We start from the raw sequence: 23,429 nt of genomic DNA, 5'->3' as shown, positions 1-23,429 counted from the left end.
AGAGGCTGTCACTGGACCAGTGGTGGATTTAGGCGATTCGGTTGTCCCACCTGTTGCTGTTGTTCCCTTTGAAGTAGTTGTTTCTCCAGGTTTGGTTGTAGTTTCTTTTGTTGTTGGTGTAGGTACTTTAGTGGTAGTGGTACTTACAGTTGGTGCTGATGTTACAACTGTTGTTTCTGGGCTTGCTGTTGTGGAACCAGGAACTGTAGTTGTAGTCTGTACAACACTTGTGGTAGAGGCTGTCACTGGACCAGTGGTGGATTTAGGCGATTCGGTTGTCCCAGGTGTTACTGTTGTTCCCTTTGAAGTAGTTGTTTCTCCAGGTTTGGTTGTAGTTTCTTTTGTTGTTGGTGTAGGTACTTTAGTGGTAGTGGTACTTACAGTTGGTGCTGATGTTACAACTGTTGTTTCTGGGCTTGCTGTTGTGGAACCAGGAACTGTAGTTGTAGTCTGTGCAACACTTGTGGTAGAGGCTGTCACTGGACCAGTGGTGGATTTAGGCGATTCGGTTGTCCCAGGTGTTACTGTTGTTCCCTTTGAAGTAGTTGTTTCTCCAGGTTTGGTTGTAGTTTCTTTTGTTGTTGGTGTAGGTACTTTAGTGGTAGTGGTACTTACAGTTGGTGCTGATGTTACAACTGTTGTTTCTGGGCTTGCTGTTGTGGAACCAGGAACTGTAGTTGTAGTCTGTGCAACACTTGTGGTAGAGGCTGTCACTGGACCAGTGGTGGATTTAGGCGATTCGGTTGTCCCAGGTGTTACTGTTGTTCCCTTTGAAGTAGTTGTTTCTCCAGGTTTGGTTGTAGTTTCTTTTGTTGTTGGTGTAGGTACTTTAGTGGTAGTGGTACTTACAGTTGGTGCTGATGTTACAACTGTTGTTTCTGGGCTTGCTGTTGTGGAACCAGGAACTGTAGTTGTAGTCTGTACAACACTTGTGGTAGAGGCTGTCACTGGACCAGTGGTGGATTTAGGCGATTCGGTTGTCCCACCTGTTGCTGTTGTTCCCTTTGAAGTAGTTGTTTCTCCAGGTTTGGTTGTAGTTTCTTTTGTTGTTGGTGTAGGTACTTTAGTGGTAGTGGTACTTACAGTTGGTGCTGATGTTACAACTGTTGTTTCTGGGCTTGCTGTTGTGGAACCAGGAACTATAGTTGTAGTCTGTACAACACTTGTGGTAGAGGCTGTCACTGGACCAGTGGTGGATTTAGGCGATTCTGTTGTCTCAGCTTTTACTGTTGTTCCCTTTGAAGTAGTTGTTTCTCCAGGTTTGGTTGTAGTTTCTTTTGTTGTTGGTGTAGGTACTTTAGTGGTAGTGGTACTTACAGTTGGTGCTGATGTTACAACTGTTGTTTCTGGGCTTGCTGTTGTGGAACCAGGAACTGTAGTTGTAGTCTGTACAACACTTGTGGTAGAGGCTGTCACTGGACCAGTGGTGGATTTAGGCGATTCGGTTGTCTCACCTGCTACTGTTGTTCCCTTTGAAGTAGTTGTTTCTCCAGGTTTGGTTGTAGTTTCTTTTGTTGTTGGTGTAGGTACTTTAGTGGTAGTGGTACTTACAGTTGGTGCTGATGTTACAACTGTTGTTTCTGGGCTTGCTGTTGTGGAACCAGGAACTGTAGTTGTAGTCTGTGCAACACTTGTGGTAGAGGCTGTCACTGGACCAGTGGTGGATTTAGGCGATTCGGTTGTCTCACCTGTTACTGTTGTTCCCTTTGAAGTAGTTGTTTCTCCAGGTTTGGTTGTAGTTTCTTTTGTTGTTGGTGTAGGTACTTTAGTGGTAGTGGTACTTACAGTTGGTGCTGATGTTACAACTGTTGTTTCTGGGCTTGCTGTTGTGGAACCAGGAACTGTAGTTGTAGTCTGTACAACACTTGTGGTAGAGGCTGTCACTGGACCAGTGGTGGATTTAGGCGATTCGGTTGTCCCAGGTGTTACTGTTGTTCCCTTTGAAATAGTTGTTTCTCCAGGTTTGGTTGTAGTTTCTTTTGTTGTTGGTGTAGGTACTTTAGTGGTAGTGGTACTTACAGTTGGTGCTGATGTTACAACTGTTGTTTCTGGGCTTGCTGTTGTGGAACCAGGAACTGTAGTTGTAGTCTGTGCAACACTTGTGGTAGAGGCTGTCACTGGACCAGTGGTGGATTTAGGCGATTCGGTTGTCCCAGGTGTTACTGTTGTTCCCTTTGAAGTAGTTGTTTCTCCAGGTTTGGTTGTAGTTTCTTTTGTTGTTGGTGTAGGTACTTTAGTGGTAGTGGTACTTACAGTTGGTGCTGATGTTACAACTGTTGTTTCTGGGCTTGCTGTTGTGGAACCAGGAACTGTAGTTGTAGTCTGTGCAACACTTGTGGTAGAGGCTGTCACTGGACCAGTGGTGGATTTAGGCGATTCGGTTGTCCCAGGTGTTACTGTTGTTCCCTTTGAAGTAGTTGTTTCTCCAGGTTTGGTTGTAGTTTCTTTTGTTGTTGGTGTAGGTACTTTAGTGGTAGTGGTACTTACAGTTGGTGCTGATGTTACAACTGTTGTTTCTGGGCTTGCTGTTGTGGAACCAGGAACTGTAGTTGTAGTCTGTACAACACTTGTGGTAGAGGCTGTCACTGGACCAGTGGTGGATTTAGGCGATTCGGTTGTCCCAGGTGTTACTGTTGTTCCCTTTGAAGTAGTTGTTTCTCCAGGTTTGGTTGTAGTTTCTTTTGTTGTTGGTGTAGGTACTTTAGTGGTAGTGGTACTTACAGTTGGTGCTGATGTTACAACTGTTGTTTCTGGGCTTGCTGTTGTGGAACCAGGAACTGTAGTTGTAGTCTGTACAACACTTGTGGTAGAGGCTGTCACTGGACCAGTGGTGGATTTAGGCGATTCGGTTGTCCCAGGTGTTACTGTTGTTCCCTTTGAAGTAGTTGTTTCTCCAGGTTTGGTTGTAGTTTCTTTTGTTGTTGGTGTAGGTACTTTAGTGGTAGTGGTACTTACAGTTGGTGCTGATGTTACAACTGTTGTTTCTGGGCTTGCTGTTGTGGAACCAGGAACTATAGTTGTAGTCTGTACAACACTTGTGGTAGAGGCTGTCACTGGACCAGTGGTGGATTTAGGCGATTCGGTTGTCCCAGGTGTTACTGTTGTTCCCTTTGAAGTAGTTGTTTCTCCAGGTTTGGTTGTAGTTTCTTTTGTTGTTGGTGTAGGTACTTTAGTGGTAGTGGTACTTACAGTTGGTGCTGATGTTACAACTGTTGTTTCTGGGCTTGCTGTTGTGGAACCAGGAACTGTAGTTGTAGTCTGTACAACACTTGTGGTAGAGGCTGTCACTGGACCAGTGGTGGATTTAGGCGATTCGGTTGTCTCAGCTGTTACTGTTGTTCCCTTCGAAGTAGTTGTTTCTCCAGGTTTGGTTGTAGTTTCTTTTGTTGTTGGTGTAGGTACTTTAGTGGTAGTGGTACTTACAGTTGGTGCTGATGTTACAACTGTTGTTTCTGGGCTTGCTGTTGTGGAACCAGGAACTGTAGTTGTAGTCTGTGCAACACTTGTGGTAGAGGCTGTCACTGGACCAGTGGTGGATTTAGGCGATTCGGTTGTCTCACCTGCTACTGTTGTTCCCTTTGAAGTAGTTGTTTCTCCAGGTTTGGTTGTAGTTTCTTTTGTTGTTGGTGTAGGTACTTTAGTGGTAGTGGTACTTACAGTTGGTGCTGATGTTACAACTGTTGTTTCTGGGCTTGCTGTTGTGGAACCAGGAACTGTAGTTGTAGTCTGTGCAACACTTGTGGTAGAGGCTGTCACTGGACCAGTGGTGGATTTAGGCGATTCGGTTGTCCCAGGTGTTACTGTTGTTCCCTTTGAAGTAGTTGTTTCTCCAGGTTTGGTTGTAGTTTCTTTTGTTGTTGGTGTAGGTACTTTAGTGGTAGTGGTACTTACAGTTGGTGCTGATGTTACAACTGTTGTTTCTGGGCTTGCTGTTGTGGAACCAGGAACTGTAGTTGTAGTCTGTGCAACACTTGTGGTAGAGGCTGTCACTGGACCAGTGGTGGATTTAAGCGATTTGGTTGTCCCACCTGTCACAGTTGTTCCCTTTGAAGTAGTTGTTTCTCCAGGTTTGGTTGTAGTTTCTTTTGTTGTTGCAACACTTGTGTAAACAGTTGTGCTGGGTGGAAGTGTCTTTGTTATTGGGATAATGGTGGTTGTAGCTTTGACCGTTGATGATAAAGTTACAGCCGTTGTATTGACATGAGAAGGTTGTGTCCTTGGACTTGTTCCTGGCTCTTGTGTGACCACCCCTTCCGTTGTTGTAGTCTCTGCAACACTTGTGGTAGAGGCTGTCACTGGACCAGTGGTGGATTTAGGCGATTCGGTTGTCCCAGGTGTTGCTGTTGTTCCCTTTGAAGTAGTTGTTTCTCCAGGTTTGGTTGTAGTTTCTTTTGTTGTTGGTGTAGGTACTTTAGTGGTAGTGGTACTTACAGTTGGTGCTGATGTTACAACTGTTGTTTCTGGGCTTGCTGTTGTGGAACCAGGAACTGTAGTTGTAGTCTGTGCAACACTTGTGGTAGAGGCTGTCACTGGACCAGTGGTGGATTTAGGCGATTCGGTTGTCTCACCTGTTGCTGTTGTTCCCTTTGAAGTAGTTGTTTCTCCAGGTTTGGTTGTAGTTTCTTTTGTTGTTGGTGTAGGTACTTTAGTGGTAGTGGTACTTACAGTTGGTGCTGATGTTACAACTGTTGTTTCTGGGCTTGCTGTTGTGGAACCAGGAACTGTAGTTGTAGTCTGTGCAACACTTGTGGTAGAGGCTGTCACTGGACCAGTGGTGGATTTAGGCGATTCGGTTGTCCCAGGTGTTACTGTTGTTCCCTTTGAAGTAGTTGTTTCTCCAGGTTTGGTTGTAGTTTCTTTTGTTGTTGGTGTAGGTACTTTAGTGGTAGTGGTACTTACAGTTGGTGCTGATGTTACAACTGTTGTTTCTGGGCTTGCTGTTGTGGAACCAGGAACTGTAGTTGTAGTCTGTACAACACTTGTGGTAGAGGCTGTCACTGGACCAGTGGTGAATTTAGGCGATTCTCTTGTCTCAGCTGTTACTGTTGTTCCCTTTGAAGTAGTTGTTTCTCCAGGTTTGGTTGTAGTTTCTTTTGTTGTTGTTGTAGCTGCTTTAGTGGTAGTGGTACTTACAGTTGGTGCTGATGTTACAGGTGTTGTTTCTGGGCTTGCTGTTGTGGAACCAGGAACTGTAGTTGTAGTCTGTACAACACTTGTGGTAGAGGCTGTCACTGGACCAGTGGTGGATTTAGGCGATTCTGTTGTCTCACCTGTTGCTGTTGTTCCCTTTGAAGTAGTTGTTTCTCCAGGTTTGGTTGTAGTTTCTTTTGTTGTTGGTGTAGGTACTTTAGTGGTAGTGGTAGTTACAGTTGGTGCTGATGTTACAACTGTTGTTTCTGGGCTTGCTGTTGTGGAACCAGGAACTGTAGTTGTAGTCTGTACAACACTTGTGGTAGAGGCTGTCACTGGACCAGTGGTGGATTTAGGCGATTCTGTTGTCTCACCTGTTGCTGTTGTTCCCTTTGAAGTAGTTGTTTCTCCAGGTTTGGTTGTAGTTTCTTTTGTTGTTGGTGTAGGTACTTTAGTGGTAGTGGTACTTACAGTTGGTGCTGATGTTACAACTGTTGTTTCTGGGCTTGCTGTTGTGGAACCAGGAACTGTAGTTGTAGTCTGTGCAACACTTGTGGTAGAGGCTGTCACTGGACCAGTGGTGGATTTAGGCGATTCTGTTGTCTCACCTGTTGCTGTTGTTCCCTTTGAAGTAGTTGTTTCTCCAGGTTTGGTTGTAGTTTCTTTTGTTGTTGGTGTAGGTACTTTAGTGGTAGTGGTACTTACAGTTGGTGCTGATGTTACAACTGTTGTTTCTGGGCTTGCTGTTGTGGAACCAGGAACTGTAGTTGTAGTCTGTACAACACTTGTGGTAGAGGCTGTCACTGGACCAGTGGTGGATTTAGGCGATTCTGTTGTCTCACCTGTTGCTGTTGTTCCCTTTGAAGTAGTTGTTTCTCCAGGTTTGGTTGTAGTTTCTTTTGTTGTTGTTGTAGCTGCTTTAGTGGTAGTGGTACTTACAGTTGGTGCTGATGTTACAGGTGTTGTTTCTGGGCTTGCTGTTGTGGAACCAGGAACTGTAGTTGTAGTCTGTACAACACTTGTGGTAGAGGCTGTCACTGGACCAGTGGTGGATTTAGGCGATTCGGTTGTCTCACCTGTTGCTGTTGTTCCCTTTGAAGTAGTTGTTTCTCCAGGTTTGGTTGTAGTTTCTTTTGTTGTTGGTGTAGGTACTTTAGTGGTAGTGGTACTTACAGTTGGTATTGATGTTACAACTGTTGTTTCTGGGCTTGCTGTTGTGGAACCAGGAACTGTAGTTGTAGTCTGTGCAACACTTGTGGTAGAGGCTGTCACTGGACCAGTGGTGGATTTTGGGGATTCTGTTGTCTTGACTTTTTCTGTTGTGGATTGTGTTCCAACTGTGATAGAATAAGAATTTAATTAGGGGAAGTATTTGTTTTTTTACAGTTTATATTTATATGCACACTTTTATCACTATTAAATGAATGCTAAATACTTAATATACTTTTTTCTATATATATATATTTTTTTTTTCTTTAATATAAGATTAAAAAAAATTAAACAGCAGTTAAATGTATTTGTTGATGTGAATAGACTGTCATACCTGTCGTTGTGCTGAACGTAAATGGCGTTGTTGTAGGGCCAGTGGTGGAGGTTAAGCAAGCATAGACTGTCCTTATTACATTCCCGTTTGCTCCACACTTAGCTGTCATGCAGTTTCCTAGCCCATCTGTCGTGTCGTAGATGGTTTCCCCATACATGTAGTAGTTTCCATTAAAGAAGCATTTACAGGCTGCAAAATAAGAGCATCATCTCATTAAATCAAATATCAATGTGACTGTGCGTGTGTGCGTGTGTGTGTGTCAAAATAGGTGCACTTACAGCTCATGTTGTAGCTGCATAATATTCCGGAAACTGTACAGGAGCTTTGGAACAGAGGGAAACAGCTGCTATGTCAGTGCTTTTTGACAGATCATACACAAAATGCAAACATTCTGTTCAAAATAATACATTTTACTATTTTATCAACAAGGCCTGCATATCTCAAAATGTACATTTTTGGCATTAATTGTTTGACGTTCAATTGACCCTCTAAATACTGCTTTGGCCAATCCTATTTGTTGGTGTAATGGGTTGATGTGATGTCCACTAGGATAATTTTGGAGGAAAGTCATATAATAAAAAAACAAACATTGTGTAAGAACAAAAAATATGAAAACAATTGTAAATACTACTTAAAAAAAGGGGTTACATGTGTACCGTAATGTCATAGTTAACAGCTCTTCAGTTTTCATCTCTTTATAAAAGCAAACTCAGAGTAAAATAGAGCAGGCAGTTGTGTAAGGTAGGCTGAGTTGATGCAATACATAGGTATATTAAACAGTTACTGCTTGTACCATGGCTGATAAAGACGACATTTCACAGCATGATATAATGAACTTTAGGCCACTGGAAAATGCATTTGGTGTACGCAAGTGAAACATTTTATGAATCTGCATTAAGATCTTGTGGGCCAGTCAGAAACAATTTCTAAAATCAATAGCTTACCAGGGACCGAAATTAAAAATATTATATTTCAATTGTTAACAAATCTAGACACCATTGCAGTTTGGACACCTCATTTAAACAGTGATTGCAAATAGTTTTGCTACAATCTGGTCCCATAGAGGTTTTCAGCGCAGATGCGTTCACAAATCCTCAGGAAGTGAGACATTTGCGTTCACAAATATGAACGGACAAATACGGAGGATCCATGGAGTCCAGTGCATGGCTTAAGCTGTCATCTCCAGAGACAGATAAGTTTTGTTTGCTGACATTCTTACATTTGAACCGAACACATTTTCTTTTAAAGGACAGGTGCAAAGATTGCTACAAATGTATAGTAAGTCAAAAGAAATTTCCTTCTCAGTTATCTTATATCACAACTGTGAGGGTCCAAATGTTGTATAGGCACTAATCCCCAAGTTCTGAGATTGATCATTCCAAGTGTATGAGACATACCAAATGTGACAGTTGCTCGATCGGACCAGATCTCCAATGCGGTAATGGATACCTCTATCATCATAGCAGCCACACTGGTTCCATTCAACACACTTCATGGTGTCTTCATCAAAGTATGGCTGGTTTGGAGGACACCGTGGATAGCAGCCTGCAAAGCAATTACAGTGGATATAGGGATAGCGGATATAGTGATCAATCATTCATATGGATCAAGCCAGGATGAAGCTTGGGACAGAATCTTTCTTACACAAATGCTGCTTAAATAATTTGGTTATAGTGATAAAGTAATCTGCTTACAGTGTTCATTTTGAATTTAAATTCTTCTGAGTGATCACCTTCTCGTGTTTTCATCAACTTACATTATCAGCAGAATATTAGGTTTGAATATCAGGTTTTGCATATTAATATTTTGTCTTGATGTAGCAATAAAATGTTTAATTTCTGACACATTACCATTTCAAGATTACAAACCAATGTAGTTGGCTGCCCGAGCATACCTGGTTCACAATTTCAGTCATTGCAAATCTGTTTTGCTTCTAAACTGAGGTAATGAGGTAGTAAAGTCACACCTGTAGTGTCACTTAATCGCGAAGCGTTGTCTATTGGAGGGCTGCTGTGATGAGCCCTGGTTCTAAAGGTGGTTTATAAGGGCTGATTTAGTTTTGCACTTTCATGAAACAGGGCGTGTATGGTAGGGCTGCATGCTATTAGGAAAAAATGCGAACCTTGTCAAATATTGCGATGACGACATGACTTAAATGGCGATAAATAAAGATCAACAATCCCAGATGCAGGGACCACGGACAGCTCAACAGCCAGAGGGAGATTGCACACAGCCCGGCTGCAGCGCCAGGTCTGAGGCAGGCACCAGGGAGCCATGCACAGCTCCACTAAGTCTGCTTACAGTGTTAATTTGTAGACTTTTCATACATGTTTTGTTTGTTGTTTTACTCATTCTGAGTTTACACATGTGTCTGATGACACTGTTTGTGTGTCTGTGTGTGTCAGTGTGTAAGATGGGCTGAATTAATGAATGAATGTGCACATTATGTGGTGATTGGAGTTGATATTGTGCCATCATTTCAACAAATTGTCATAAACTGAGTCGATGTCATTGTGTGTATGTTGGCGAGTCAGGAGAGAGATAGGGAGATAGAGAGAGAGAAATGTGAGTGTGTGTATGTATGTGCACAAATATGAGAGTGTGCAATGTGATATTGCCCTTATCTTACAAACCGCGCTTACATGTCCCTCAAGTTCTGCAGAAGCTTCATACAGAAGCTAGGCCATTCGGTTTTAGTAGTCACCATAAGGCAAACGTGATCATTCTAAATGCTTTCCACTGTTTAACAAATAAAACTGATGGTGGCAAGCTCCCCTCTAAGGTGTAGAGTATGACACCTATTGAGCTAAAGCTGCCCCATCAAGGAGTCAAACAAATCTAATCAAGAAGTGTCAAGTCAACATTTATGCCAAGAGATCTGTCTAATGCACCTTCCAGGGCAGTGATGAGGTTCGAACAGTTTCCTGATGGATTTCGACATGTCTTCATGCAGGCAGCTCCACAAGGCCTGTAGTGCCACTCACAACCATCAGGTTCATTATAGTAGTCACAGAAAATAGCTGCAAGACAAAACAAGTATTAGCTTAGCTTGTAACACTTAATGTGACAAATATATTTAAATCTTTTTTGAATAAAACATTTTTTGCAACCAAGAGTGCCTCTAAATCCTTACATCCCGTAGTTCAAATTTTTCTCGTGTAATGGTAACCAAACTTACGGCACATTTTTGGAGATCTCCATTTAACACACGCTCCAGCTTCATTACAAGCTTTGGCATAGGCAGCTACTGCAGTGCAGAAACATTCACAGTCCCCACCGGTGTCACAAGCACAAGAGTCTCTCACACAAGAATCAAAATATGGTCCAGGGTCAACCTTGAACACACAATACTTTAATGTTAAGCAAAAAAAGATGGGGGGAACAAAAATGTTGTCTTATGCTATTATTATTAGCAACAGCAGTCTTACCAGTGTCTAACCAGTAGAAACACTGGGGAGATGGTGGTGTAGAAAGTCATAAATCACTTTAATCAGAGGGAATCATCTACTAGGGACAGTAAATGTCCAGTCCAAATCCTTCAAGTTTTTTTTTCTTCAAGAGAGAGTCAAGCCTATAGTTTCTAAGATACCTTTGCTATGGACCAAATTATTTTAACAAAAATACTGTAGCTAGATTGGCAGACCACCCGCCTGACCAACAGAATAAGCAAAGAGTATTTAAACCTAATAAAGCAAAGGAACAATAAAATTTGTAAAATTATCTATTTTAATTAGCGCTATGTAATCTTGATGATACCTCAAACTGTCCCATAAGTTTAGTGTATGTGCAATCTATAGCATAGAGTTTGTTATCACCATGCTTACCTGTGAATGACAGTTCTTGAAGGTGACACTGGTGATGATGCTACATTTTTTCTGGGACCAGGCTGCCCGGTAGCCATTTGTGGAACAGGGATCACTGATAAGTTGGGCGCTGGGGCAGGTGGAGGAAACCCTCCAACTGTTACCAAATTCGATAACATCGGCCACGGTCCCCTCGGAGCGTGTGGTGAAGTCATTCTTGCTGTTGCCATCATAGTTTCCACACAAACCACAGACTTGACCCTGGGGGGAAGGAACCCATGACAATTACTGCTATATGATAGAATGGGATCTGTTTGTTATCACTGTATGTGACATTTTCATTAGGTGCCATTAGTGTCCACTTTATAAAGTGCTTGAAATCTTGTGCATAATATTCTTCAACCCCATGATAACTGTGCCCCAAGTCACATTGAATTGTCTTTAAAGTAGCATGTACATAGAGAATTTGAGCCCAATTCTCTTGAAAATGTGATTGAGGTGATTGATTTTCTCTTAAGGCAGGTACACATAAAATACTGACAACTTTAAATCTTAAATATGTTTTAGTGAGCATTTTGTCATGTCCGAATTTCACTCTCCTTTTAGCTCTTTTGTCTCAAACAAATACCCTGCTGTGAAGATATTTCTGATTCTTATCATACTGTCCTCTTACAATGCACTGAACAAGTTTCTTCTTCAAATCACATGACCCGATGGGTCCATGAAGATTCTCATGTATCCTGACAATAAGCCAGACTGAATGGAATTGTTCAAGTCATAACTATAACTTGTGCAAAGGCTAGTTGTAACATAGACTTGTTAACTTACCTTGAACTCTGGGCTGAGTTTAATGAAAAGACTGGTCCTCTGGTCCCACATGAGCACAAGTCCTGACTTGATCGATACCACCAGGTAAATACCCATCTTGTGTATCTGAGAAGGGAACACTTTGCTGCTGCCCTTTATCACCTGGAAGTTCTCATCTTTAAGCTGGAATTCATTATCCTGTGGGTATCAAAATGAAATGAACATGCAGTTATTATTGCAACAGTAAGTTGAGGTTCAAGATATAATCATATCTCAATGGATAATTAAAAAAATGTTTCCTTCTAACTCTGACCCATGTCCCCTGATACCTGGGAAGAAACTGCACACTAAAATTTCATCCATAATCCTAGCTTAATTCTAGTGCATTATCCTATTGGTTTGAGGATGTGATCTAGTGTTTGAGGCAGAACATGCACAAGTGTGTTTTGGTTGTTTACCCCCAGGAAGATCTTGATGGTCTTGGAGCAGGTAGCTCCTGTGGTTCCACATGGAACATTCTCTGTGATAATTCTGAAGCTTCCGTTGCTCTGACCAGTACCACAGAAATCCTGAGTAAAGCACAGATAAGTTATACAATTACTGGACACCATTGTTTAAGTTACAAAAGATACTTAGTGTATTTAGATTCACTACATATCTAAAAAGCAGCTTTTATTGGTAGTGGCATATTCGTTTAAACGATTGCAGTTACTAATGGAAGAAGATTGAGCTGCTCATAGAGAAGTTGCTCTTCTGTTGTATGTCTGAGAGAAAGTAGTACCCATGGACATTTTGCTGCTACCATGATTAGGTTTGCTGCTAAACTGAACAGAGCTAACATCAAAGGATTTCAACTTTAACTTCTGCTTATCTGCCTGTCTGCCACTTTACCTGGAGGAGTGTGTATCCACACTGTCCACTGAAGTCAAACCTCTTATCGTCAAATGTGGTGTAGTGACCATCTCCATAGATCCCACATACAGAATCACACAAGTTATTGGTACATTGGAACTTCCTTTTACTGCAAGTGCTGTGGAGACAAACAAACACCAGAAAAAAAAATTCAGTCATGTAAACCTCCAGAGGAGAATTATGCATTTTTACAGAAATGTATGGCATGTTTTAGGAGAGCCTATTTTACAAGGAATCATCACCCAGTATCAGCCATACCATGTCATTATCATAGTTTTTTCAAATGTTGTGTTCTTTGTTTAGTTAATATAAGGGTGGAGTTGAACACAACTGACTACTCTGGTGGCCACGAAGAAGACCTTCAAGTTTCTGTCTCTTTCACTGACAGACTGACACAAGCACACACTTACTGCATTGTTATGTTGTTAATTAAAAAGTTTTTTGTTTTTTAAAGACTGTGTGGTTTCTATATGTTGTCACATTATTTTGAGCCAAGTTGTGACGACATTAAATATTTAGGATACTTAAAATTAAAATGCTCCCTAACTGGTTGTAGGGGGAGTCAGTTAAAAGAGACAGGCCTTTCAAACTAGAACACATTTTCACTAAGATTTAAGTCTGCATGGCACCAAACCAGAATATTAATTCTCCCTCATCACCTAAGATGGAGAAATGATTACAGTAATTCAAATATGGTCACAATGCTTCAAATTTGTGGGATTTGTATTACTCAGTAAAATACCCAGTTCTGTATAAGAATTATATATTTAGTTTGATTATGGGCTTTATTATTATACTAAGTAATAATGAACATTTGAACCAAGGAGAAAAGTAATGGTTTTATTATGAAAAACCTGACATAACACATATTTTGTATATAAATAATATATGCAATGTATTTTACATCTTGACTGGTGTCATTTCCTCTGAATCTGGAATACCTGTAGTTCATAACCTCTGGGAGAGAGATATTTAATGTGTGTATTCCTATATACATAGTATTATGGTATGTATGTAAAGCACTGTACAGACCAGGTGTTGCAATCAACAGTCAGTGTCTGTCCAGGCTCGTAGATATGTCCGTTGTGCATACATGGACATTCGTCTTCTTTCACACAGCCTCCTGATCCACCTGACACCTGGCCATCAGGGCACATGCAGCCTGATATGCACTCTGTACTGATCTATATTCAGAGGAGAGAGCGAAAGGAGGGACTCAGCAAACAGGATATGTGTATGTCCACGTGTGACGAAATGTTTGACGTGTGTGCGTATATGTGTTGAGCTGTACTTACACAAGTCATGTCCAGGGTGCTGCAGCTCTTATGACACTCAGTCCCATTGGCCCCGGGCTGAGCCTCGGAGCAGTTGAAGTATATCATGGGGGAAGGACATATGGCTGTGAAGTAAATAACAAATTCAGATGACCTTTATTGGCATTATAAACAATATTGTGATCATGTCAAAATTTCCAGTTGTCTCGTGTGTAATTCCTTCAACAATTCCCTCTAATTCAGCATAAACAACTTAATTTTTGGAAGCAGATTACATGATCTTGAAAGGAATGCCTTTTTAGCTGTCTGTCATTATTTCATTCACAAATTGATTTCAGAAGTCAACTGCTGAATTCAATAAACACTAATAAGTGTGATCTGAATTATGGGGATTCAAGGGTCCACATGTGTAAACCTACATGTAGGATGTCCTCCGGAGCAGCTGAGAGTTCCTTGTTTACAGATGCTGTTAGAACAGGTAAGAGAGGACATGGAAAAACAGAGTTAGTGTCTGAAATCACTCACTAATCACTATGTATTCCACTATATAATACATTTTGTATTGCTGTTCGAATGTTTAACAAAAAATGTTATACTCTACATATGACTCATTGTATTCCACAGCGCATCCTGATAAATAATGTCAAACTGAGCACATCGCAGCACAAACTTTCCAAATTCTTTATATTTTATTTTTGGTGTATTTTTCGTGCTCCCCAAAGGCTCCTATCTCTTGTATTGGAGAGGAGCAAACTGCAATGACAGTTGATGGTTAAAGAAGCGGAAATACGTCACCCATCCCTAACTTTGGACAATGTACAACACTTTGAATCGTCATTTTTTACTGCACATTATACATGTTACACATTAAATATATCGTTCACATTTCATTTATATATATATATATCTATATGTTTTTCTGCTTAAAGCTCAAATTTTGGCACCGCTGCCCTCTGTACTCACCATGTGTTTTCGTCTTTGGTGAAAGTCTGTTTAGCAAGAATGATGGAATCTTTATAATAACAGGGACAGCTTGTGATGGCCACACACTTCCCCTTCTCATTCAAGTAGGTTCCCTCATCACAGCCACAGCCATCCACTGTGGGGAAGCTGACCCGGCAGGAGTAGTCAGTCTGGCTCAGGGAACGGCACATACGCATGCAGCTGGTCATGTTATAGGCATACACTGTTCCTGTTGGACAATATTCACTGAATTTGCCTGGTAGGAGAGAAAAAGAGTTGAGAGATTAATTCGATTTTCATGTAGTTAAAAATTCATTGTTGCAAATAGGGAAAAACAATGGATCATAGAGTGTAAAGTGCAGCAGAGCCCTCCAGGTCTTAGATGGAGCCAGATGGATCAACATTAAATGATCATCACAAAATTATTACCAAAATAATTTCCACAGTAAAATAAAAGAGCCCTTGATGTTTTGCTCACCACAGATGGTCGACCTCCACCCACTCAGGTGGATTCCTGCCGCTGCACAGGCATAGACGTATGAGGAGATTGCAGCACACATGCAGTCCTCACTTTTGTCACAGTTACAGCTGTCATACATGCAGTTCTGTGAGGAGACATTGTGGTCACGGACACATGAACAAGGGTACGGCCATTTAGTTTATTTGTCATTGCAGCTTTGTGTGTGCAGACTTACATCTTTGTACGTGTTGGGGCTGATGACAGAGTGGCAAGGAGCAAACACTCCCGTGGGATCCGTCAGTTTGGAGCAACTGTACTGGGCATAACTCTCTGAGACACAGAAATGAAGTTGTTAAAAAACATCATATGCCTAAAAATGTAACTCCGAAATATAGCACTGAATCGCTTAATAAAATATGAAGTGATAACTAATATATGATCTGCGGTGATGAAGCATGCGGAGAGAGCTGTACCCTTGTTGATGCCATTTAGACAGGGGTGTCCATAATTTGATTTAATGTCTTTGCAGTTGGCTCTGGTTTTCCATGTGTTGGCAAAGGCTACAGCAGTGCCCTCCACTAGCCCACTCATTGCCCTGAAGTCATCAGTCATCATGTCATTGAAGTTCCCACACAAACCTATTGGATGAAATCACAGTTTTACACTAACACAAACATTTACCCAAATGAAGATGGGTGTGAAGCAAACATTTCCACATTTCCACTGTTTGTTTCTTGAATTTAAATGGTTGATTGACATTTGTAAATACTGATAAAAAGCAGCTCCACTAAAGATTCAATCATTTAGGGAAAAAAGAAAATCAATACATGTCTGTCAATGTATAATTTGTGGTGGTGGCCACAAATGAATCAGTGGACAGGAAAAACTGAAAAGTGTGAAAATGAATTTGGTTGATTATAAAAGTGTAGCAGGTCAGAGACAGCAGCTGAGTAGGTGGTCCTTCAGTGTGGCTTGCAACACATTTGTGTTTACTCAGCAAAAAGAATGTGGCCACCCCAGACCACCTCTGTAAGTGATGTGGGTGATCAGATCTCATATGGGTCCTCAGTGCATTAAACACCTTTCATAATACTTCAGTAGACTGTTATGGGAGAACACCCTTTGCATGCAGTGTATGACCAAATAAAAAATCTAAACCATGGGTGTTCAGAGCAGTGTGATGGTTGAGGTTTTATTACACACATTGCTACATTTGTTTGTACTCATTGTATGAAAATGTAATGTGGACATCTGACATTGTAACATAATATGTATATGTATGACAAAAACAAAGAGAGGGCCCTTTAAGCCTCAAGTAAAATGTGGAGGAAGCTTTTCATAATAAGACCAGGTCCTACCAGAGGTTAGTCCTTTGAGCGAAGGATTAGCTGTAATGAAGACCTGCATCAGAGGGACCAGCTGGACCATTATTTGTAGGCCCACTTTAGTGCTTATGACCATGTAGAAGGATGATGGCTTGAAGATGCTTAAATCCGCTGCAGTGGTCCAGAGACATTGAAAATATCAGTGTTAAAGCAGATTATCCAGTCATTTCAAGATATTTGAATACAATTACTGTGTCTTTTTAATTTAAAAACTCTTAAAGCGTTAAGTAACTCACGTGTGAAGAGTGGAAGCTGAGATTGGATTTTGTTCACAAAGATCTGTCCGGACGCCTGAATTTTAACAACCTGTTTTTGGAAAGACACATTTTAGTATACATCAAACATTAGTCCAATGGTAATGATGAGGTATGTTTAAAGCCTTGCTAAACCTGCTTGGTGTACCATATTGGTGAGGGCTGGAAAGCTGTGATATATCAGTTAAGCCATCAATTGCAATACTGTGATCCCACTCTCTTTTCAGACTGAAATCGATACAAAATATTGAATTACCTGTATTTGACCTGGATCTGATTACTAGTGTTTGTGCATGTGTGTGTACACAACTCAAGGTTAGGGTTAAGTAAGACGATTAGACATTTACTTGTAATAGTTAAGGGTTAAGGGTAAGGGGGTAGTGTGTGTTTGTGTGTGTGTGTGTGTGTGTGTGTACACATGAGCTTACCAAAGAATTGCTGTATAAGGACAGTGTCACAGCCCTGAGGCAGGTATGTTTCTCAGATAAACCACACTTGACCAGGTCCACCAGCACAGTGAATAGGGAGCCATTAGAGTGCTGCAACACACATAAGAAACAAAGCTCATCACCAACCACAAACACCAATCTGGTTCAGGACACACTGAGATCTCTGTTGTTATTGTGTAGCATGGTGCATTCCATGCAGAGAGGGCTGTGTAAAAAAACGTGTAACTCTGGTGTGTATGTGGCAGTAGAGTAGCAGTGTTCCTGATGACGTTGTCTACCTTAGCCATAATGTAGGCGCAGTCCCCATGGAATGTGTAGACCTTTCCATCAAAGGTGTTGATGTGAGCCCCTCCCTCCACAGAGCAGGTTCCTGGGCAGTTCTGTTCACTGCAATTCCACTTACCACCCTGACACTCACTGTCAGTGCACACACACACACACACACACACACACACACACGCACACACAGTATTATTTCAACAGTGTAATCAAGTCATGAAAAGTAAATTCCCTGAAGTAATCTCAACATGATTAAGCAACAGTTATTTAAATAAATGGAGAACTATACGTGAAGTAAAAAAAGCGAAAAGCGATTCATGAAAATGATTCATGTATTTCTCTTTATTGCTTGTCTCAATGAAGTGAAATGTAGTTCTTGTCTCACCAGGAACCACAGTGATGACTGTACGACTCTCCTGACTGGTACACTTTGTTGTTGTGCAGACATGCGCACTGAGACTGTACAATACAGCCAGTGGCACTGATGTCATCAAACACCTTTCCTGAGGAGGAGGAAGAACATAACAATCTTCATTGTCAGGTATATTTCTGTGTGTAATATGGTTAGATTGCATTTTCTTACATGTGGTATTATCATGTATTTATGAAATGTGAGTGATACCGGCAGGGCAGCTGCAGCCATCATGACAGTGGCTGTCACATGTCTGGCTGGCCTGAGGGGTGGAGCAGGTGTCAGGACAAGAACTGCTACATTCCAAGAATGTCATGTTATATGGACATTCCTTGTCTGCAGAGACAAACACGTAAATAAACAGGAGACAATCAAGCTAATAGCAAGTTAGCAGATTAGCAATTAGTACCCTTACAGCAAAAACTTTCATTCCTCCATGGCTGGGGGTTGCCACCAGCATGGACACACTCTCTTGAGTACTCTGAGATGGTTTGGCAGAGGAAGGAGTCATCGTCTTCTTCAGAGTTGCACAAGTCGGCCATACAGACTTTACTGAAGGATCCCACATCCAGTCGGTTCTTGCAGTCGCTGAACGGAGCAGAGGAGAAAATCTGCTTACAGAAATCCTGAAAAAACAAAAAAGACAGTAAACATCAACTAAATGATTATGTTTTTAATAAGACTTCTTTGGAAAGCTTCTTTAGATATAGATGACTTGCTCGTAATGTTTCTGATAACTGAGAACACACAACAAGTTGAACAACAGGTAATGCACTGATGGGAAGGTGTAATGACTGATCAGCTTGTGAGCATGGAACAAGTTTGCATTATAAATAAAATAATTTTATGGAAATGTAGAAGCTGTCCCACTTGACAAGTTAAATAGCAACATGTTGTTTTTTTGCAACCTTGGCACATATGAGATGGTAAACAGCCTCTCATCTGTCTAGGATGATACCTTGTCTCCACAGCTCTTCTCGGCACTCAGCTCAGGCTCCTCACACGACTCCGATGGATCATCCACCTTGAAGCCCTCAGCAAAGTCTTCCAAAGACAGACTAGATCCTACAGTACAGTACAGTGGAGTCAGTCACAACGGTCACTACTTGTATCCATCTCATACAACAGCTGAGTAAAAACTGAACTGCAAATAATCCCCATGGAAAACTTCAAGTCAGTGTAAAATATTTTTGTGCAAAAATGATTAATTTGCTTGGGTCTTCTCAGACCGATTCAGGCAGATTCACATTGGTGTCATGCAATTAACTGCAGGCAAATCAAAGGGTTGGTTTACCACGTGATCAAGTGAATAGGTAGGTTCAGTCTGCAGCATATTTGCTCTGCACGATATAAGCATGTGCCTTGTTTCAATAGCAATGTGCCATAAGTTTTCTATACGAAAAGCAAGTTTTTTTTCACACTGAGTAGTGTCAATGTTGAATTTGTTTCTCTCTTTTCAGTGTTGGAAACATGAAGTCAAGCTACGGTGTATTTATTATGGTTTGAATTACAAGCTTGGCTCCCCTGAAAGCCTATTATGAGATTTCCAGGCAGAGCTCTGAAACAAGTGACTGACTTTTCTAAACAATGGAGTCCCTGAAATAAATAATAGTAAAAAATATGTCTCTGTGTGTTTTTCACTAATTAAAAAAACAATTTCAAGCATATATGTCTCCACTGCTCTCCACTTATTAACACAATGCTTTATCTAACTGCTGTGACAATTCGGATGATGACTCAAGTCACACATGGCAAGAGAGACACACACAAACAGAATAGAAAATAGAGCTCCCCCATAACCCTACAAAGAGTCTTACCCTCCTTCTCAAGATCATTGGCTGTGCCGTCAAAGTTTCCACAGAGTCCACAGACCTGGTTCTCGTACTTGTTGTCAATCTCAATCTGTGAACAGACACCAAACATATAGTAGAGTTTGCCAAGATCACAAGTTTAGACCTACACATTAATGATTCATGGATCTCTTAATACAAGTTTGAATTGTGCTGTTTTTTCACACAGCACCATCTTGGTTAGCAGTGTGTGGTGTCTGTCATAGAGGAGAGACACATTTTCTGTGTAGCTAGTGCGTTTACTCTGTAAATTTGACTAATTTCTCATATCAAGAACAATTAAGTAATGAGAATTGACTCCAATGTAACCATGTTGAAAATAATGATATTTTTCTGAAAATCTCTAATTTTTTTATCAGGAAATCCTTTTATCACATATATCTGAATGAAGTAACACACTCAGCCACATGTTAACTTAAAGCAACTATTTGCAAGCTGGTTTTCAGGCTGGAGTTATTTACGTTTGTGGTGAGGACAATGTGCATCACACAAACCCACCTAGTGACTCTCAACTTGATCAATATTTGTCAGACCTTTCACTGCTACCTCAGTCCTCAGGGTTGTTATTTTTTTTCAGCCCACTTTGTCTGCCTTAAAACAGACCTGTGCAACAGTGAGCTCTGGAACATGGGGCCAATGCCAGTTACCTCAGACAGATGTGTTGAATATTTAGTTTCATATAAAACATAATTCTTCAAGACTCTGTCATGGCTCTCATATGTCTTTACATTCATAAAGCATCACTACACTAGTAAATGCAGATTCTAACCTATTGACATAAAGCAAACATTCAGACTCTCTTAAGGTACAGGCTGCTGTGCACACCCAATCTACAATTACGGTAGCTTTCAATGGCTTAATGAGCTGAATGGCTCTTAAAAACGTTTTTAAAAGCTTTTGGATAACAGTAGAGTTTCTTTGGCAAAGATAAGCTCTATCAGACTGTGGGAGTAGACACAAAGACACTTGTTTCCTCTAACAAGTGAATTGGTTTAAGGGTTAATTGACTTATGCCACAGGCTTATGCAGCTGCAAAACCTTCAGGTCTGTTTACAGCAGGGTTGAAGTGCTTAACACTTGCGTTGAAAATATTATCAAAGTACACATGAGAGCAACGTGTGCAAGTGCGTGGGTGTTCTCCATACATCCAGTGAGTCATCCAAGTTCCAGATGGCCGTGATTCCCAGCTTGGCTTCGACAGTGATACTAGACGTGGTTCCCTTCACAGTCACCCCGAACGTGACATACGGCAGAGCCACGCTGCAGCAAAACACACAGAGTTAGTGTTACAATGAGCAGCATCTGACACAGCCTCTCTGTGTCAAACCTCTCTCGTTTCTACTGTGGGTGACAACAAATCAGTAAAAGATTTTTTACATGACGAAAGTGGAGAGACAGCAGTTGTGGGAAGGGGCTGAAAACTACAGTCGTCTCCAGCCTTCTCAGAGTGATACATCAGGTAAGAAAAAAAATGTAAAAACCGACACAACCTTGTCTTTCTTCCTTCTATTTGCTGTTGCATGCAGCGAATAGTCTCAAAGTATCAATGATTCTAGATATCAGTAAAAAAGCTCTAGGTCATAAACTGTCATTAATGCCATTACCCATGAAATTACTTTAGATCATTTATTTCAATGTTACTACTAAAATATTATTCAGGTTGAAATGATGATAAATAAAGAATGACTGAGAAGTTCTACACACACTTTACTTTATCAAAGTGTGAAAATCAACCTGCAGGTTGAAATGAGCATTGACAGTGCTGCAGTCTACAGCTGTTGCTTCTGTGCCATTGGGAGGCATTGAAATCCTATCAATTGCATACAATTCTTGTACATCCAATTAAGGTGTGGGTTCCAACTCTTGCTATGCGTCCACTGGAATGTTACACTGACAACTCACTGAACGACAACAACTCACTGAAGGTCACTTCATACATGAACTGTGAAGTCCGGATAGAAAATCACTGTCAGATTAATTCTCAGCAGCATTTTAAATGTCCTCCAAAGAACTTTCCTGAGTATCATTGGAGGCTATCAATGTGAAGTTTCTCAGTTTTCCATCTATTCTCCAATGGTGAAAATTGACATAGATACATCATATTATATACAAGACATTCTGATTGTTGAGATTTGAAATTGTTCACTGTTCTGACTTTTTTGCTCAGTTTCTTCCCCAATGGAATACTGAGGTTTTTTTCTTTTTAACTGACTTAGGTCAGTTTAGTGATTACTTTGATAATCCAACATTAGCAACACACTATTGTAAAATATTTCCCTCTCAAACACTAATACAGAATGTGCATGTTTTAAAATGTAGGTCTGTAGATGTAGTCTGTGAAACAAATTGACCTTGGGTTAAACAAAAAGCCTCCCACAATTTGTGAGTAGCCCAGGGGCTGTTCAGTTGGGAATCACTGTTAGATTTATCATCATTTTACTGTAAACTACATACAATTCCATGATCATATCTATGTGACTCCTACTTTTCCTTTGGGATTCACTAATTCAGAAATTCAACACAAAGTACGACTGAACATATTGGCTACAGCGTTTCCCGGATGGATGCATTTGATTTGTCTGGACTGAACTTACATCTTGCCATTGGCAATCACTGAGTTTTTAGAGAGCTCCACCACTGAGCCGTCCAGCTTCAGGATGATGTTGCTGATGGTGACTGATTTGTCATCTGTCTTGCGCTTCAACTGGATGTTGAAATTTTCATAGCTGCCCTCACACTGCGAGGCCAGGACATGGTTACAGGTGGAGGCCCATTGGTAGAAATGTCCATCAAAGGTCTTGAAGTGATAGTTTCCCCATGTCGTACACACGCGGCCGATGTGAGATGCATTTGCTACAAAAACATTAACATTAGAACATCATTTTTAAGAATTCCAAAGACATAGATTTGGGTTTTTTGCACAGTTACCTGATGCCACGCTGATCTGTTTTGAAGAAGTGATGACGTTAACTGTTGTGAAGAGAAGAGATACTTATTTTCAATTTTGCCCCAGTTTTATTTGATATTCTGTATCGGCTTGTTCTGACACCCCATTAAAACTTCAATTGAATATAATAATCAACCCAGAGACAACATATTATTATTATTCAATCAACTGGCTCTATTGTAGATATATTAAATTAATTAATATTCCATATCGAATTTTTTAAATACATTTTCAAAAGCTCATGAAGGCAATTTATATAAATATTTCTACAGTTTCTCATAACATACAAAAGACAAACACAAGGTGCATGTAGAAGTTATCCAAACAAGGTACCATCACAGCTACAGCTTTAAGTGAGTAAGTTAACTCTCCTATTTTCACCATTTAACAAAATACACTTCAGTCATTTTTCAATGATTAGCTCCTATCGTCTTATACATTTCTTATCGAGGGTTTAAGTTGTAATAAACAGTTTTGAGTCCATCACTCACCAGTCTGAGTGAGTGAGCCGACCAAAAGCGTTAGGTATATGAGCCATAATGTGCATTGGAGTCCTGTGGTCCCCATGTTGGTCCCAATGACTGACCCAGTATGAGAGAACTTACCTAGAGGATGGCTCCCTTTATAACCAGTCAGTCAAGGTGGAGCTAGAACACTTCCCTCAGGTAAAAGAGAGAGAGAGAAAGAATCCTAAGCTCCATTACTCACCTCTTAAATAAATATAGCAATGCGCAAAAGAAAAATAAATATTTGTTTTTTCATCAAACATGGCATCAACTCCATCACTGCACTCAGCAGATTGTTCCGGTCTCTGATTAACTGCAGAAAATTATATGTTGGTCATGGAGCTTTTCTCCATTCATAGTCTAATTTATTTTTCTGTTTACTTTATTGAGAATATTCAATAATAATAATAATAAAATGTTTTAACGTTTTTCAGTATTTAACCACAATCACTATC

General features: G+C 40.6%; 1 protein-coding gene across 1 annotated transcript in view; it reads right to left on the bottom strand.

Moving 5' to 3' along the window:
* The window catches only part of LOC109624858 (mucin-5AC-like), a 48,566-nt gene extending 25,460 nt beyond the window's left edge, over positions 1-23,106 (bottom strand). Inside the window, exons 1-30 of the mRNA XM_069531397.1 lie at positions 22,960-23,106; positions 22,450-22,491; positions 22,116-22,374; positions 20,667-20,781; positions 19,489-19,573; positions 18,630-18,736; positions 18,087-18,297; positions 17,882-18,007; positions 17,645-17,762; positions 17,259-17,397; positions 16,960-17,070; positions 16,514-16,583; positions 16,251-16,388; positions 15,366-15,530; positions 15,128-15,222; positions 14,911-15,037; positions 14,433-14,688; positions 13,889-13,935; positions 13,491-13,594; positions 13,228-13,379; positions 12,175-12,313; positions 11,742-11,852; positions 11,305-11,481; positions 10,498-10,737; positions 9,852-10,008; positions 9,565-9,693; positions 8,071-8,218; positions 6,952-6,995; positions 6,674-6,862; positions 51-6,467 (exon numbers count right to left, since the gene is read on the bottom strand). Of these exons, the coding sequence (XP_069387498.1) occupies positions 51-6,467; positions 6,674-6,862; positions 6,952-6,995; positions 8,071-8,218; positions 9,565-9,693; positions 9,852-10,008; positions 10,498-10,737; positions 11,305-11,481; positions 11,742-11,852; positions 12,175-12,313; positions 13,228-13,379; positions 13,491-13,594; positions 13,889-13,935; positions 14,433-14,688; positions 14,911-15,037; positions 15,128-15,222; positions 15,366-15,530; positions 16,251-16,388; positions 16,514-16,583; positions 16,960-17,070; positions 17,259-17,397; positions 17,645-17,762; positions 17,882-18,007; positions 18,087-18,297; positions 18,630-18,736; positions 19,489-19,573; positions 20,667-20,781; positions 22,116-22,374; positions 22,450-22,491; positions 22,960-23,035 (10,294 nt within the window). The 5' untranslated portion in view covers positions 23,036-23,106. The remainder of the gene's footprint in view (positions 1-50; positions 6,468-6,673; positions 6,863-6,951; positions 6,996-8,070; positions 8,219-9,564; positions 9,694-9,851; positions 10,009-10,497; positions 10,738-11,304; positions 11,482-11,741; positions 11,853-12,174; positions 12,314-13,227; positions 13,380-13,490; positions 13,595-13,888; positions 13,936-14,432; positions 14,689-14,910; positions 15,038-15,127; positions 15,223-15,365; positions 15,531-16,250; positions 16,389-16,513; positions 16,584-16,959; positions 17,071-17,258; positions 17,398-17,644; positions 17,763-17,881; positions 18,008-18,086; positions 18,298-18,629; positions 18,737-19,488; positions 19,574-20,666; positions 20,782-22,115; positions 22,375-22,449; positions 22,492-22,959) is intronic.
* Positions 23,107-23,429: the final 323 nt, after the last annotated feature.

Source organism: Paralichthys olivaceus, chromosome 1, assembly GCF_024713975.1.
Source record: "Paralichthys olivaceus isolate ysfri-2021 chromosome 1, ASM2471397v2, whole genome shotgun sequence".
Classification (NCBI taxonomy): domain Eukaryota; kingdom Metazoa; phylum Chordata; class Actinopteri; order Pleuronectiformes; family Paralichthyidae; genus Paralichthys; species Paralichthys olivaceus.
This window is presented reverse-complemented; position numbering and strand designations above follow the sequence as displayed.